Raw genomic sequence first — 16,757 nt, 5'->3', positions numbered from 1 at the left:
GTTGGAAAGTGAACCTTTTCCCCAGTCTGAGGTCCTAAGCACTCTGGAGCAGGTTTTGATCAAGGATCTCTCTGTACTGTGCAAATAAAAATATATTTTGAATGAGTAGGTGTTCTAAAACTTTTGACCGGGTAGTGTAAATCAAATTCAGCCTGAACTGGGTGATGTAGTAGGGAGTTTATTTTCCAACAGGCCAATATTCGACATAGTTTAGCACATAATGACCATAATCTATTGCACATTTACTTGCAACTGGATCCTGGACTTCCTGGCACCCCTTCCAGGGGTGCGCGCTCAGTCCCCCCTTGTACGCCCCCATGTCCTGAGGGTAGGTAACAACACATCCGCTGCGCTAATCCTCAACACAGGGGCCCCTCAGGGGTGCGCGCTCAGTCCCCCCTTGTACTCCCTGTTCACTCATGACTGCATGGCCAAGCACGACTCCAAAACCATTATCAAGTTTGCCGATGACACAACAGTGGGAGGTCTGATCACCGACAACGATGAGACAGCCTATAGGGAGGAGGTCAGAGACCTGGCCGTGTGGTGCCAGGACAACAACCTCTCCCTCAACGTGATCAAGACAAAGGAGATGACTGTGGACTACAGGAAAAGGTGGACCGAGCACACCCTCATTCTCATCGACAGGGTTGTAGTGGAGCAGGTTGAGAGCTTCAAGTTCCTTGGTGTCCACACCACTAACAAACTATCATGGTCCAAACACACCAATACAGTCGTGAAGAGGGCACGACAAAGCCTATTCCCCCTCAGGAAACTGAAAAGACTTAGCATGGGTCCTCAGATCCTCAAAAAGTTATACAGCTGCACCATCGAGAGCATCCTGACTGGTTGAATTTACGCTACCTGATTTGGCAGGTAGTGATGGCAACTGCTTGGCCTCTGACCGCAAGGCAGAGGGAAGTATGTACTGCCCACTATATCACTGGCCATCCAGGACCTCTATACCAGGTGGTGTCTGAGGAAGGCCCTAAAAACGGTCAAAGACTCCAGGCACGCTAGTCATAGACTGTTCTCTCTGCTACCGCACGGCAAGTCTAGGATCCAACGGCTCCTTAACAGCTTCTACAACCAAACCAAGCTGAACGATTAATCAAATGGCCACCCGGACTATTTACACTGACAACCCCCCACCCGCTCTGTTTTTACACTGCTGATACTTGCTGTTTATTATCTATGCATAGTCACTTTACAAATTACCTCGACTAACCTGTACTCCCACACATTGACTCTGTACCGGTACCCCCTGTATATAGCCTCGTTATTGTTGTGTAATTTTTTTTGTTACTTTTTGACATTTAAAAAAATAAATATACTACCATTCAAATGTTTGGGGTCACATAGAAATGTCCATGTTTTTGTCCTTTAAAATAACATCAAATTGATAGAAATACAGTGTAGACATTGTTAATGTTGTAAATGACTATTGTAGCTGGAAACGGCTGATTTTTACTGGAACACAACAGAGGCAAGACAAAATAACACAATGCAAAATAAACCAGGACATTTTATATGCAGGTGAAGGTGTTTGAGTGTAATTAGGTTGGCCATATTGGATTCAGAATAACATGTATTTACACCAAAACAGCCTTTATGGCCATGAGTGTTGAACACAGTTCTGAAAAAAATACCTACCATCTACACTCTTGGAAAAAAGCTGCTGTCTAGAACCTGAAAGGGTTCTTTGGCTGTCCCCATGGGAGAACCCTTTGAAGAACCTTTTTTTGGTTCCAGGTAGAACACTTTCCACAGAGGGTTCTAAATGGAACCCAAAATGGTTCTACCTGGAACCAAAAAAGGGTGCTCCTATGGGGACAGCTGAAGAAACCTTTTGGAAGAAAACAAATGTACTACTATCAAATGGTATTATGGCAGTCATGTTGGATTTGGGCGCCATATTGGATTTGAGGCTAAATCCAGGACAGCCCAAAAGATAATCTGTGGTGGCACCCTGACTAAATTACAAGAGCAGGGGCTAAATATACATCTTTCAAGGAACCTTGGTCTACAAAACATTTCATTTCGATGTCTGAGCCCACTTGTTTTCCTTAGAGCCGATTGCAATAGCCACAACATCAAAAGATGTGGAACTGTATGTATTTTTTGACAGACAGGACCATACAGCACTGAATAAGAGCAAATTTTACTTGGAAAGTTGTCTATTAATCAGCTACCAGAAAGTAAATCTCACATTCATCATAAATATTCATAGTTGATATTACCACCTATTGTATCTCTGTGTTTACAGGTCTATATTTCCAAGGTGCATTAAGATATCCTAATGCTGTTTATTTGTGTACATATGGAAGACAACTGACTACACATGTATTCCACATTTATGCAATATTGGGTTACATGAGTTTATGTGGCCCATCCACCTCCAGCCAGGCATCATTCTGCACTTATTTAGTTCAGGGTCAGGTGTCCCAATCTTTCAATTTAACCACTTTTGCAGTAACATATTTTTACACAACCATCCATTTCATAAATGGGAGGCATTAGAAATATGAAAAAACATGATTGTGTTTTGTTCTACCTCGGGTAGGGGTATCGAAAAATGTTTGAGGCCTTGCCACTCACTAGCCTATTTCTCTTCTTTCACCCCTAGACACTGACAGATTTATTCCCAGCAGCACCCACTGGCATATCCTTCCTCTCTCTCCCTTTACTTCAATTAATCCAGACCAAACCAGTTGACCCTTTGACTTGGCCCGTGAACTCGTGTGAAATGGGTCCGGCAAGAGAAGGCACGCTACTACGTTCATTAGCGTAGGACTCAATGCCACGTCTGTGTCAAGTCGGGCAAGGCCCACGGGACTCTCTTGGCTTTATTTTATTCAAATGCTTTATTTAACAGAGTCATGCTGAGACCAAGGTCTCTATCGCAGATGTGTCCTGTATACACATCAATACACATCAATATTCACATCAATGCACGAAAAGAAAAACACAAATCAAAGAAAACAAACATTGTTCAGTAAAAAGGTCCTCAATCAGCCCTTTGATTCGCCCTAGTGGAACCAACTCATCCATCTTTAGAGAGCCTTGGAGATCATTCCACAAGTAAGGTGCAAAAAAAAACTAAAAGCAGATTTACCTAACTCTATGGAGACCGGATCTGATATCTTGTATGTCTAAGCTAAAAAATAAAGTAAGGTACGGCGGAAGTTGCAATGCATCGATCTACGAGACTTCAAAGAGGGCAATGTTTACTTTCTGATACAGAATGCAGTGATGTGTACCAAACCTAAAGCCAGTATTAAAGCATGATAAACTGTGTCCAATAGCTTCAATAAAGTCGCAGCTGCATTCATATAGACAATATTGCCATAGTTTATAACCGGTATGAAAATCGACTGAATGATTTGTTTTCTGCTATCTAATGAAAGGCATGACCTATTCCTATTCCAATTTTAATTCTTCATTTCTTAACTAACTCATCAACATGCTTTTTGAAAGATAGCTATTCTTCAATCCAGATACCTAGATATTTATACGCGGGGACATGATCAATGAGGGCACCATCCAATAACATATGCATAAATGATTAGATACAATTTTTACGTGATTTGTAGAACAACATATACTTAACACATACTCATAATAGCAGTCAGTGGATATTTGGTTCAGGGAAGTTTGTTGTTTGTTTTTGTATCCCTGAATATGAAAAACAGGGAGAAGAGTTTAAAATGTACCTGTCTTAATGCACTTAGAACGAGGTGCAGCCAGAGAATAGATCTGGTCCATTTGGGAAGAGCAAAAGGACTTTGAGTGTGTGGGGTTATATAATGAATAAGCACTTCTTGAAAGTGCACTTTCAATTTGAGGGGCTGAACTTGTGGTTGAACTTATTAAACTTGATTATCATTTTTAAAAAAGAGCGGCGGAGGGCACTTGTCCAAAAGTCTTTTGTTAACAGGATCAGGGGCGGCCCGGTCGTGAACGCCATGCATTAGCAGCAGGAGTGTACGGGAACACATTCAAAGATAAAATTCCCCGAACAAATTATAATCCAATCCAGTGAAAATTAGCCTGACTCTCCCGATATGGCTGACCAAGCGAACAATAGTCTGAAGTAGTTGACAATAAGGTGGTGCAGACTACATGTATCCACAAAGCTGTCTTGAAGTAAACTGGCCACAGATGGATACAAGTGTTTACTTGTGGTTTTGTTGGCAGATACTGTATTACAGGATTTCGTGAGAAGGTGCAGGAGGGGGATTCAAGATGTCTTATTAAAGAAGGTACAGTTGGAAGTTTAAATACACATTAGCCAAATACATTTAAACTCAGTTTTTCACAATAAATGACATTTAATCCTAGTAAAAATTCCCTGTCTTAGGTCAGTTAGGATCACCACCTTATTTTAAGAATGTGAAATGCTTTTTTTCCCATCACATTCCCAGTGGGTCAGAAGTTAACATACACTCAATTGGCCTTTCAATTGTTTAACTAGGGTCAAACGTTGCAGGTAGCCTTCCACAAGCTTCCCACAATAAGTTGGGTGAATTTTGGCCCATTCCTCCTGACAGAGCTGGTGTAACTGAGTCAGGTTTGTAGGCCTCCTTGCTCGCACACACCTTTTCAGTTCTGCCCACAAATGTTCTATGGGATTGAGGTCAGGGCTTTGTGATGGCCACTACAATACCTTGACTTTGTTGTCCTTAAGCCATTTTGCCACAACTTTGGAAGTATGCTTGGGGTCATTGTCCCTTCGGAAGACCCATTTGCGACCAAGCTGTAACTACCTTGACTGATGTCTTGAGAGGTTGCTTCAATATGTCCACATCATTTTCCAGCCTCATGATGCCATCTATTTTGTGAAGTGCACCAGGCCCTCCTGCAGCAAAGCACCCCCACAACATGATACTGTCACCCCCGTGCTTCACGGTTGGGATGGTTTTCTTCGGCTTGCAAGCCTCCCCCATTTTCCTCCAAACAGAACGATGGTCATTATTGCCAAACAGTTCTATTTTTGTTTCATCAGACCAGAGGACATTTCTCCAAAAAGTATGATCTTTGTCCCCATGTGCAGCAAACTGTAGTATGACTTTTTTGTATGGTACTGCTACTCTCTGTTCATCATATATGCATAGTCACTTTAACCATATCTACATGAACATACTACCTCAATCAGCATGACTAACCATTTTTTGTATGTAGCCTCGCTACTTTCATAGCCTTGCTACTGTATATAGCCTGTCTTTTACTGTTGTTTTATTGCTTTACCTACCTATTGTTCACCTAATACCTTTTTGGCAATATTGGTTTGAGCATGTAAGTAAGCATTTCACTGCAAGGGCTACACCTGTTGTATTCGGCACATGTGACAAATAAACTTTGATTTGACTTGATTTACAATTTTTTTTCTGAGGTCTTGGCTGATTTCATTAGATTTTCCCATGATATAAGCGAAGAGGTACTGAGTTTGAAGGTAGGCCTTGAAATACATCAACAGGTACACCTCCAATTGACTCAAGTTGTCACGACTTCCGCCCGAAGTTGGTGCCTCTCCTTGTTCGGGCGGTGTTCGGCGCTCGTCGTCACCGGCTTTCTAGCTGCCACCGATCCATGTTTCTGTTTTCCATTTGTTATGTCTTGAGTGTATACACCTGGTTCCCATTTAGTTATTATTATTTCCCAATTTAACCCCCTGGTTCCCGTTATATGTTGTACATGATTGTTCCTGTTCTGTGTAAGTCTTGTGTGTTCGGGATTGTATTTCCCCACTTGGATATTTTGTACTGTTCATTTTTCCAGAGTAAAGTACATTAGTTTCCTGCGCTTGACTCTGTCCTCACCTATACACCACTGACACTGACACAAATGATGTCAATTAGCCTATCAGAAGCTTCTAAAGCCATGACATAATTTTCTGGAATGTTCCAAGCTGTTTAAAAGCACAGTCAATTAGGTGTATCTGTCTGTAAACAATTGATGGAAAAATGACTTGTGTCATGCACAAACTACATGTCCTAACCGACTTGCCAAAACTATAGTTTGTTAACAAGAAATTTGTGGAGTGGTTGAAAAACGAGTTTTAATTCTTAGGGATAGGCTGTCGACAACATCCTGTGAAATTGGAGGGCGCGCAATTCAAATAAATAATTGTAATATTAAACATTCCTGAACATACAAGTATCTTATATCATTTAAAAGCATAAATTCTTCTTAAATCGAACTCCATTGTCTGATTTACAATAGGCATTACAGCGAAAGCATACCATGCGATTGTTTGAGGACGGCGCCTCACAACAACATATTTTTCAACCACCCACAGGCTTCGTAAAATCACAAATAGCGATTAAATAAATCACTTGCTTTTGAGAATGTTCCTCTGTTTGCAATCCCGAGGGTCCCAGCTACAACATGAATGGTCGTTATGTTAAACTAAAATCCTTCTTTATATCCCAAAAAGTATGTTTAGTTGGAGCCATCGATTTCAGTAATCCACTCGTTCAACATGCAGACAAAGGAGTCCAAAAAGCTACCGCTAAACTTTGTTCAAACAAGTCAAACTCCATTTCTATTTAATCCTCAGGTATCCTAAAATGTAAATAAACTATAATATTTCATATGGAAAGAAGTATGTTCAATAGAAAAGTAAAATTAGTAAGCGCCAATCCTCTTCATGGGGCGTGAACAGACTGATATTGTACCGGGACTCTTCCTACAAAAACTTCAAATTCTTGCTAGTTTTTGAAGAAACAAGCATGAAACAATGAACAAAGACTGTTGACATCTACTGGAAACCATAGGAATTACAATCTGGGAGCTGGAATTACATAGGGCCCAAATCTTTCCATTATAAGAACCTTATGACCTCAAAAAAAGAAAATTCCAGTTGTTTTTCTTTGTACTTTTACCTGCCATATCAATTGTGTTGTAGTCTCAGACATTATTTTAACATTTATAGAATCTTCAAAGTGTTTTCTACCCAATGCAATTATATGCATATCCTGGCTTCTGGGCCTGAGTAACAAGCAGTTTACTTTGGTTACATCAGTCAGGCGAAAATTCAGGAAAATAGACCCTAGCTCTAAGAAGTGACTCCAACCTAAGTGTATGTAAACTTCCGACTTCAACTGTACATTGGAACCTTTATGCACTAGTTGCTTTGTAAGTGAAGACTGTTGGATGTGGATTAAGCTACAGAGGCATCAACACACTCGTCTGCAAATGCTGCATTAGCTTTCACATCTCATCTGTCACGCTTTAGTAAAAATCAGTCTAGAACAGCCACCACATAAAATGCATGTCACACTAGTAAAACACTGCAACACTGCTGAAGAAATAATACACTCACTAAAGTTGCATGGAAAGAGACATAAAATAAGAGAGGCGTAAAATTTGCCATTGGGCCTTCAGTGCTGAGCTTTATTTGCAGTGTGGCCGAGTGGCTCAAGCATACCAAAAGGGCCTGAGCCAAAGGACGTGGCTGGTAGCCAGGAGTGGATACAGGGCTGAGTTGGGGATGGATGGGTGGGTGGAGTGGGTAGATGGAGGTTTGTGCCCGTGCCAGGATTTTCTCTGTTCTCTCACGCTCAGAGGAGATATGGCGGGGGGTAAAGTGTTGATGCAGGCAGAACCAGGGGCTTATGGCCTGTCTGACTGGAGGAGCCTGTTGGGGTTCACCAGGGACGCGGTGACTTTGAAGGGTGTTAGTGTGGCTACGCCAAACGACCCACTGCAGGGGCCCAACTGCACTGTCTGCTGACTCCAGTACATTTGTTTTTACGCTCCCCCTCTCTCTCTCTCACCTCCCTCTCTTTTTAATTCTCGCCTCCGTCTTACTCTCTCTCTCTCTCTCTCTCTCCTCAATTCCAACCCTAACCCTCTCCCTTCCTTTCCCATCCTCTCTGTCACTTCTTCTTGTTCCCTTTATTTCTGCAATTGAGTGAGGGGAAGTCTTGCTAGCTAGTATTGACACTTTGCCGTATTGGCTACTGATGCATTCACTCCCAAACATTCTGTAGCACTTTGCTTGAATGAAACACAGAAAAGTGAGGAGATGAAATCGCTGCTAGAGACAATTGACAGTAAACAAATTAAACCCTATCAAAATGCTAAGCTCCTGCTCAATACTTCTCCATTGACTGTACATTGAAATTCTGATTAAAGGCCTATAAAAGTAAATATTTTAGATAGACTCAGAAGTTACAGGTTCTCACCTCCCAAGTGGCGCAGCGGTCTAAGGCACTGCATCTCAATGTTTGAGGTGTCACTACATCCCTGGGTTCGATACCAGGCAGTGACCGAGAGACCAATGAGGCGGTGCACAATTGGCCCAGCGTTGTCCTGGTTAAGGGCGAGGGTTTGGCCGGCCGGGATTTCCTTGTCCCTTCGCGCTCTAGCAACTACTTGTGGTCTGCAAGCTGACTTCGGTCGCCAGCTGGATGATGTTTCCTCCGACACATTGGTGCGGCTGACTTCTGGGTTAAGCAAGCAATGTGTCAAGAAGCAGTGCGACTTGGCAGGGTTGTGTTTCGGATGCATGACTCTCGACCTTTGCCTCTCCCGAGTCCGTAGGGGAGTCGCAGCGATGGGACAAGAGTGTAACTACCAATTGGATATGATGAAAAAGGGGTAAAAGTACAAGAACAAAAAATGAACTTACAGGTTCGCTAATACAAAACACATCAATCATATATATGTTCAGCGGATTTGAAGAATGACAGCCCTGTGAGGTTACTGAATACTACTCGAATGTAGAGATTTGAAAGAATCGATATGTGTGTCTATGGCATCTATGGGAATTAACCTCAGAGGCACAGAAAATAACAGACAATATAACCATCTGTGAATTTAAACTACACTGGGCTCAAAAGGTAGATTCTCGTTGTGGTTTCTCATTTCTTCAGTGCTAATGAAACGTTCACATTGATACAGCAAGGAAACGTGGCCTTAAAATATCCACACACAAAAATACACCTTGGTTTCTCCACAAACATTTTGGAAAATAACATTGCTCCAGGGACCGAGAGGGTCCAGTCTTCATACTACTACAGACACAATCGAGTGAGTCAAACGGAGATAATCCAGGAAACTGAAGAGGCTCTACTTCACATTGTGAATGGGCATGTGATGAGGTGTATGGTTTGAGGCCTGAATGAGCTTCACTACCATGAAGATGGTCTAATTGATGAACATGGAGATGCTAATACTACGCTAATTTCCATGATTCTCAGTGAGTGTACATAAAGGAGACCTCTTTCGGTGCTTTGTCTATTCCTGTTCAAATCAACAGTGAACAAAAGAACACGATGCCAGACTGTTTTCGGTGTGATTGCTTGCATCAAACTGAAAACAAGCGGGCTGCAAATACAATACAAAAAAATAGAATAAAAGCCATCTGAATGCATTCGGTAAATGTGCAACTTGCAAGATTTGATTCAACCAACTCTGAATCAAAACCATAAATAGTTTCAAACATCCCAAACTGGTTCAAAGTAACTATTATTCCAATATACAGACATGGCTGTTGGTTATCAATGTAAAAATATTCACATTTTTATGTCCAATATATTGTTGTTGAATATCGACTGTAACAAAATGAATATCTCAAAAGCTAGTCAGTTGTATAGGCATTGCTTGTCAATTACTGCCTACTCTACCACTAAGTGAAGACATTGAAAATACATTGGGGGGGAATTTAGATCCCCGTGTTCCATATTAGAGATATGATACGAGGGAGCGGAAGAGACACGGATGAGAAGTGTGACATTTTCCTTCTGACATTAAAGACAGACAAAGCCTCCTCGCGACAGTATTAAAATGTGCAGCCACCGCAGTTATGACTGCCGTGATGGGAGCGGAGAGAAGTGGAAATGACACGCACTGCAGTCTTCACCCGTGAGCGGTTTAATAACAGTGGAATACAGATTAAAAAAACGTGAGGACAATAAGGTCTCAGTGCTTGGCTAAACAGCTGATAAAGAATAAAGATGAGGGGGTGGTGTGGACTGGGGTGCCGGTGTGGAGAGTGTGGAATGGGAATGTATGTGGAGGGAGTGTAAAGCACAACCTGACTATAATGTGGAGAAGTGATATGAGGAGATGGACTTTAATTAGGAAGGGGGGTGAAATATGTGGAGTATGCATATGGTAGTTTTAATGTATACCTTTAACACAAAATTATATTACAAGCCTGGTACCTGAGCTGAGGTGGTACGCACAAATCGCACCATAGAGCATCTATCACCTTTTCAATGTTTGTATCCTTTTGCAAATTATTTGTGGACTCAAATAAAGTATTTGAAATGTGGATGTACAGCAGTTATCCCCGAGTGAACAGTGCAAGGTATACAGTAGCAAATCCTAAACATTTCCAGACCCAAGTCTGTCCAAATTTTTTTTCATCTCCTCTTTAGGTGTCTAGCAAGGCTCAATCCTGGGCCCTCTCCTGTTTCTGTCATAACATTCCCACTCGTCGCCGGGATAACACATTCCTGTCCACATCCCCACAGGCGGCAGGGCTGTCGGTGCTCCAGAGTACACTGAGGTTGATCTCCAGCTGGATGAGCAGGGACAGACGTGTACAAACGAGCCCAGACGCTAACTGAATAATCACTGCCTAGCCCCCACAGCGGTAGTAGAGTTTCTCAAAGGATTTGAAATGGGTACTCTCCAACCAGAACTGTTTGGTATCAGACTCTTTATGTTTCATAGACAGCCTGCTTATTTTAGTTGGTTTGTTTTCTTATGTTTCTCATGTCAACACTGTTCTCATGTTGGTAATGATTTGTATAACCTTGCTGCTCTCTTGAACCACATTTCTTGGAGAAAATACGCAATCTTAACCACGTAAAGTAAATAAGAAAGCAGCAGAAATGCTGAGATACTCTCCTTATACTAGCCAGTCACGAAGAACTCTTGAATGTCACGATAGGGATCCTAGTAGTAACTGGGGTTGATAATCTACCCCACTATCATCTCTAATCTAGCCCCAACACTACAATGCTCTACACACGGACATTGCTAATGATCCAGAAGCAAAGACCGCTGGGAACTGGTGACAAATCGGCCCGCACTGTGTCACTGGTGGCAACTGTTGTGTCACCCATGACAACATGCACAAAGCACAGTTGGCTAAATCTACTTTAAATGTTTTGGCTCAATACTTTGGCCCCATTTCCTCTTGCTGATCTGAGAAAGCCCAGATGTGTGGAGGTAATTTGTTGGAGTAGGCCAAATGGAGTTGTCACCAAATTGCTTACACCTATTCACTTATTCACTTTTACTTAATTCAACTAACTGTTCTGATTCGTTTTAATGTGGAAAGAGGAAGTTGGAAAGGGAAGAGCTTTCAAAAAGAGCTTCAAACACAGTCAAGGAAAGCAAAAAAACACATTGATAGTGTACTCCAAAGTGAAAAGAGGTTAGAGGTTAGGGTCCAGGGGTAAGGTGGAGAAGGTCTACCTGTCTTGCGGAGAGGGAAGTTGTCTTTGGAGTCGTACATCCCCAGGATGGCGTGGTTGTAAGTGGACATCCCTGTCTGGGGAGGGGAGCTATGGTCCAGGGAGCTGTGCTGGGTCTTCCTACATAGGGAAGACAAATACACATTTACAATATTTCATTTGGGTCCTTCAAAGAGAGCAAAAGTCGACCTCACTTGCAACTTCGAACCCACTGGGAATGTGATGAAAGAAATTAAAGATGAAATCAATCATTCTCTCTACTATTATTCTGACATTTCACATCCTTAAAATAAAGTGGTGATCCTAACTGACCTAAAACAGGGAATTTTTAATTGGATTAAATATCAGGAATTGTGAAAAACTGAGTTGAAATGTATTTGGCTAAGGTGTATGTAAACCTCTGACTATGTTTGGACCCCAGGAAGACTAGGTGCCTTGGCAGCAGCTAATGGGGATCCCTAATAAATACAAACAAACAGACACGCACAAGCACGCACACACACACACACACACACACACACACACCCCCACACACACACACACAGAGGCTGGTGCATGAGCGTTACCACAAACACAGGACACACAGTTCCCTCCCCACCACACACAACCTCCTCTCATGCAGACCTTTTTTATTTATGGCGCGACACTTTGCATGCCATCTCAGATTACCTACAATGCATATGCCCAGACTGAAGGGGTGCGAATCCCTGTGTTTGTAAACAAACTCGCTCTGACACGGCAACGAGCGGGAACAGATCTGATGGAGCCATAAAAGCTACTACTATTGCAAGGACCTGCTGGTGTGCGAACGATCTGCTGATGTTGCCCGTCTGTCCATGCCACTCTGTCTGACTGGGTAGCAATGGTGCGTGCCAGTTGATGTGGCTTCAGTAGTGTGAGGGAGAAACAGGCGTCTGTCTGTCTGCCTATCTCTGTTCACAGCGTATCCGTCTATCCTCAGCTACCATTGAACAGTGTGTACCCGTCTGTCTCTGTGTCCGTCTTCCTTAACTGCCATTATGTTCCTCTGTGTTACAGTAAAACATGATGAGGGCTTCATGTTTCTCAGTTAATAGCTAAGAGAGAATATCATTGATGTTTCCTCTGGCCGGGGCCATTTGAGGTCAGCTGTCATCTTCGCAGCCCATTGAATTGTTCTGTCTGGCTTTCCCCTCCATCTCAACTACACAGCGAGCCCGTCTAGGTTGCATGGCTGACATGTCTTTGGTTCATGTGGCAATTATAAAAATGCTGCCGTAGCTGTCAGAATATATACATGTTTTGATGAATAAAATATCTGGTGTTCGATGTTGTCTAAGAGTGCTCGTTTTATGTGGCTGCTGTCAGTGGTCTTTTTTTGGGAGGTGGGGAAACAAACAAGTAAAGAGTAAACAAAACTAAGTATAACCCCTGTAAAACAGTCAAGATAACTAGCCCCAGCCTCACTAACGCTCGAAGACCACCAATGGGAAGTTAAACTTCTCTCCAAGGACTTAAGGGTTTAATCCGCATTAGGGAAAACAGCGCCACTGTCCACCTCAGTATCAATCAATCAAATGTATTTATAAAGCCCTTCTTACATCAGCTGATATCTCAAAGTGCTATACAGAAACCCAGCCTAAAACCCCAAACAGCAAGCAATACACATGTAGAAGCACAGTGGCTAGGAAAAACTCCCTAGAAAGGTCAGAACCTAGGAAGAAACCTAGAGAGGAACCAAGCTATGAGGGGTGGCTAGTCCTCTTCTGGCTGTGGCAGGTAGAGATTATAACAGAACATGGCCAATATGTTCAAATGTTCATAGATGACCAGCAGGGTCAAATAATAATAATCACAGTGGTTGTAGAGGGTGCAACAGGTCAGCACTTCAGGAGTAAATGTCAGTTGGCTTTTCATAGCCGATCATTCAGAGTCTGCTGTCTCCAGAGAGTTGAAAACAGCATGTCTGGGACAGGTAGCACGTCCAGTGAACAGAACAGGTCAGGTCAGATGTACCTTTTTTATTGTTTATGTTTTGTGGATGATACGGAGGTAAGGTGCGTCAAGTAGCGTGGCAACAAAAAAAATGCAGTACATATTTGGCTGTTTGCAGTAACTTCTTTGTTGTTGTAATATCCCAAACGGACGTGGCAGTTTCACCATTAAGGACTCCAGCTTAAACCATCACTACTACTGTAGTGAAAGAAAGAAAGAAAGAAGATAGAGAGAGCGAAAGTGAAAGAAATCAAGAAAAAGAAAGAGAGTGGTGCCAGTGTGTTAATATTCATCGGGTGGTTCCTCTCAAAACCCTTTCTGTGCACCTCCTCATTTCCCCATATCAGAAGGCGACAGCAGAGGTCCCGGGAGATGGGCTACGTGTCTGCGTGAAGAGAGGTGAGAGAGAAAACAGAGAGAGAGGAGAGAGAGAGAGAGAGGGAGAGAGAGTGAGAGGAGGGGAGCAAGAGAGAAATTGGGAAAGAGAGAGAGCAGAGGTAGAGAGAGAGACTGGTCCTGCATAGTAGATTCGATCTGAGGCACAGACAATGAGACCCAATCCTAAATAGACCATTTAGCCCATTGGTATTCAATCTTTTCCAGCGTGGACCCCATTTTTTCCACCAGAATTTTCCCACCCCAAATCTAATAACGCACCCATAAAATCGATAAATGTCTATTTTTACATCAACAAATAACCTTCAATTCATTACACTTTCATCTCTAGATAGACCTTTTCCTTTCTTCTCAAAATGCAAATAAACCAATAAAAACAATTACTCTATATATATTTGTGTATTCTAATTTATCTTTCTCAAAAACGTTTGTATATTGTCCCATAAAATAATTTGTAATCTTAATTATCCCCCCCACCCCCACCAAAAAGTGAATAAAAAAATGTATACAAATGTTGACGCCCCATTAGGGCGACGCCAACTTTGTATACCACTGATTTAGCCTTTAACCCAGGTACACTTGTGTAGAACTGAGTGGATTGCATAAGGTGCAAGCAATATGGGAGGTAATTCTACCTAGTATCAGAAGGAGAGATGGATCTATTACTATACTGCTTACAGCGCCTTGCAAAAGTATTCCACTCCCTGGAGTTTTTCCTATTTTGTTGCATTACAACCTGTAATATACATGGATTTTTATTTGGATTTCATGTAATGGACAAACACAAAATAGTCCAAAATGGTAAAGTGAAAAAAAAGTACTTATTTAAATATATATATATATATATTTCAAAAATTGAAAAGTGGTGTGTGCATATGTATTCACCCCTTTTGCTATGAAGCCCCAAAATAAGATCTGGTGCAACCAATTACCTTCAGAATTCATAGAATTAGTTAAATAAAATCCAAATGTGTGCAACCGAAGTGTTACATGATCTGTCACATGATCTCAGTATATTTACACCTGTTCTGAAGGCCCCAGAGTCTGCAACACCACTGAGCGGCACCATGAAGACCAAGGGACCAAGGGACAAACTTGTGGAGAAGTACAGATCAGGGTTGGGTTATAAAAAAAATCAGAAACTTTGAACTTCCCATGGAGCACCATTAAATCCATTATACAAAAAAATGGAAGAATATGGCACCACAACAAACCTGCCAAGAGAGGGCCGCCCACCAAAACTAGGACCAGGCAAGGAGGGCATTAATCAGAGAGGCAACAAAGAGACCAAAGATAACCCTGAAGGAGCTGCAAAGCTCTACAGCGGAGATTGGAGTATCTGTCCATAGGACCACTTTAAGCCGTACACTCAAAAGAGCTGGGCATTACGGAAGAGTGGCCAGAAAAAAAGCCATTGCTTAAAGAAAAAAATAGCAAACACGTTTGATGTTCACCAAAAGGCATGTGGGAGACTCCCCAAACATATGGAGGAAGGTACTCTGGTCAGATAAGACTAAAATGTGGCTTTTTGGCCATCAAGGAAAACGTCATGTCTGGCACAAACCCAACACCTCCCATCACCCCAAGAACATCATCCCCTTGGTGAAGCATGGTGGTGGCAGCATCATACTGTGGGATGTTTTTCATCAGCAGGGACTGGGAAACTGGTTCGAATTTACAGAATGATTGATGGCGCTAAATACAGGAAATTCTTGAGGGGAAACCTGTTTCAGTCTTCCAGAGATTTGAGAATGGGACTGAGGTTTACCTTCCAGCAGGACAATGACCCTAAGCATACTGCTAAAACAACACTCGAGTGGTTTAAGGCGAAACATTTAAATGTTTTGGAATGGCCTAGGCAAAGCCCAGAACTCAATCCAATTGAGAATCTGTGGTATGACTTAAAGATTGCTGTACACCAGCGGAACCCATCCATCTTGAAGGAGCTGGAACAGTTTTGCCTTGAAGAATGGGCAAAAATCCCAGTGGCTAGATGTGCCAAGCTTACAGAGACATACCCCAAGAGACTTGCAGCTGTAATTGCTGCAAAATGTATCTCTACAAAGTATTTACTTTGGGGGAGTGAATAGTTATGCACGCTCAAGTGTTCTGTTTTTTGTCTAATTTCTTGTTTGTTTTACAATAAAAAATATTTTGCATCTTCAAAGTGGTAGTTATGTTGTGTAAATCAAATAATACAACCCCTCCCCCCCAAAAAAAATATATATATTTCAATTCCAGGTTGTAAGGCAACAAAATAGGAAAAATTCCATGGGGGGTGAATACTTTCGCAAGCCACTGTATTCTCATCATATCCTTTAACATCTACTATATCAGGATGGACGTGGATTGGGGGGGGGCTATGCAGCTTCCATGAAGAACAGAGAGTTCTGACATGTCATTATTTGGCGCATTGCACCAGCATAAGTAAGTTCAACTTGACCTACAGTTGGGTAAGAGTAAGGGTGTGGGGTGTGGGTAAGATACTCACCCGTACCAATAGCGTGGGTCAGTAGACATGCAGTGGTTGAGGCTGCGCTGGGCCAGGGCTTTCTTCTTGTTCAGGACAAATTCCTGCAGCCTCATCTTGACCTCTGTGCTGGCCACCGCACCTGGGAGAGATGAGCGAGAAGCCAAGGATTAGGGACTACAAAATGACAGGACAAGTACTACAAATACAACCTTCAAAATAGCCTGGAGGAACACATATCATTCTGTTTCCCGCTTCAGATGTGGTTCCTCCTTGCTGTTGGATTAAACTTGAATATAGATCTTTACATGCCCCAATGACATTCAGTTAAAATATAGCCTTTCTATATCATTTAAAAGTAATATTAAACTGAATCCAATGGGGGAACAGAAATGAAACAACACGGAATCATTCTGAGTGAAATACTACTATAGAATGCAGCCTGAAGGAGTCACTGAACAGGGCCCGGTTTCCCAAAAGCA

At 42.2% G+C, this 16,757-nt stretch overlaps 1 protein-coding gene across 4 annotated transcripts in view; it reads right to left on the bottom strand.

Moving 5' to 3' along the window:
• The window catches only part of LOC112235135 (histone deacetylase 4-like), a 162,822-nt gene that overhangs the window by 67,456 nt on the left and 78,609 nt on the right, over positions 1-16,757 (bottom strand). For 3 of the 4 annotated variants that reach the window (XM_024403530.2, XM_042315400.1, XM_042315395.1), the window contains exons 4-5: positions 16,297-16,417; positions 11,437-11,555 (exon numbers count right to left, since the gene is read on the bottom strand). In XM_024403530.2, coding sequence (XP_024259298.2) covers positions 11,437-11,555; positions 16,297-16,417 — 240 coding nt within the window. The remainder of the gene's footprint in view (positions 1-11,436; positions 11,556-16,296; positions 16,418-16,757) is intronic. The other variant, XM_042315388.1, reaches the window with a different exon arrangement.

The sequence above is a fragment of the Oncorhynchus tshawytscha genome, linkage group LG03, assembly GCF_018296145.1.
Source record: "Oncorhynchus tshawytscha isolate Ot180627B linkage group LG03, Otsh_v2.0, whole genome shotgun sequence".
NCBI classification, from domain to species: domain Eukaryota; kingdom Metazoa; phylum Chordata; class Actinopteri; order Salmoniformes; family Salmonidae; genus Oncorhynchus; species Oncorhynchus tshawytscha.
This window is presented reverse-complemented; position numbering and strand designations above follow the sequence as displayed.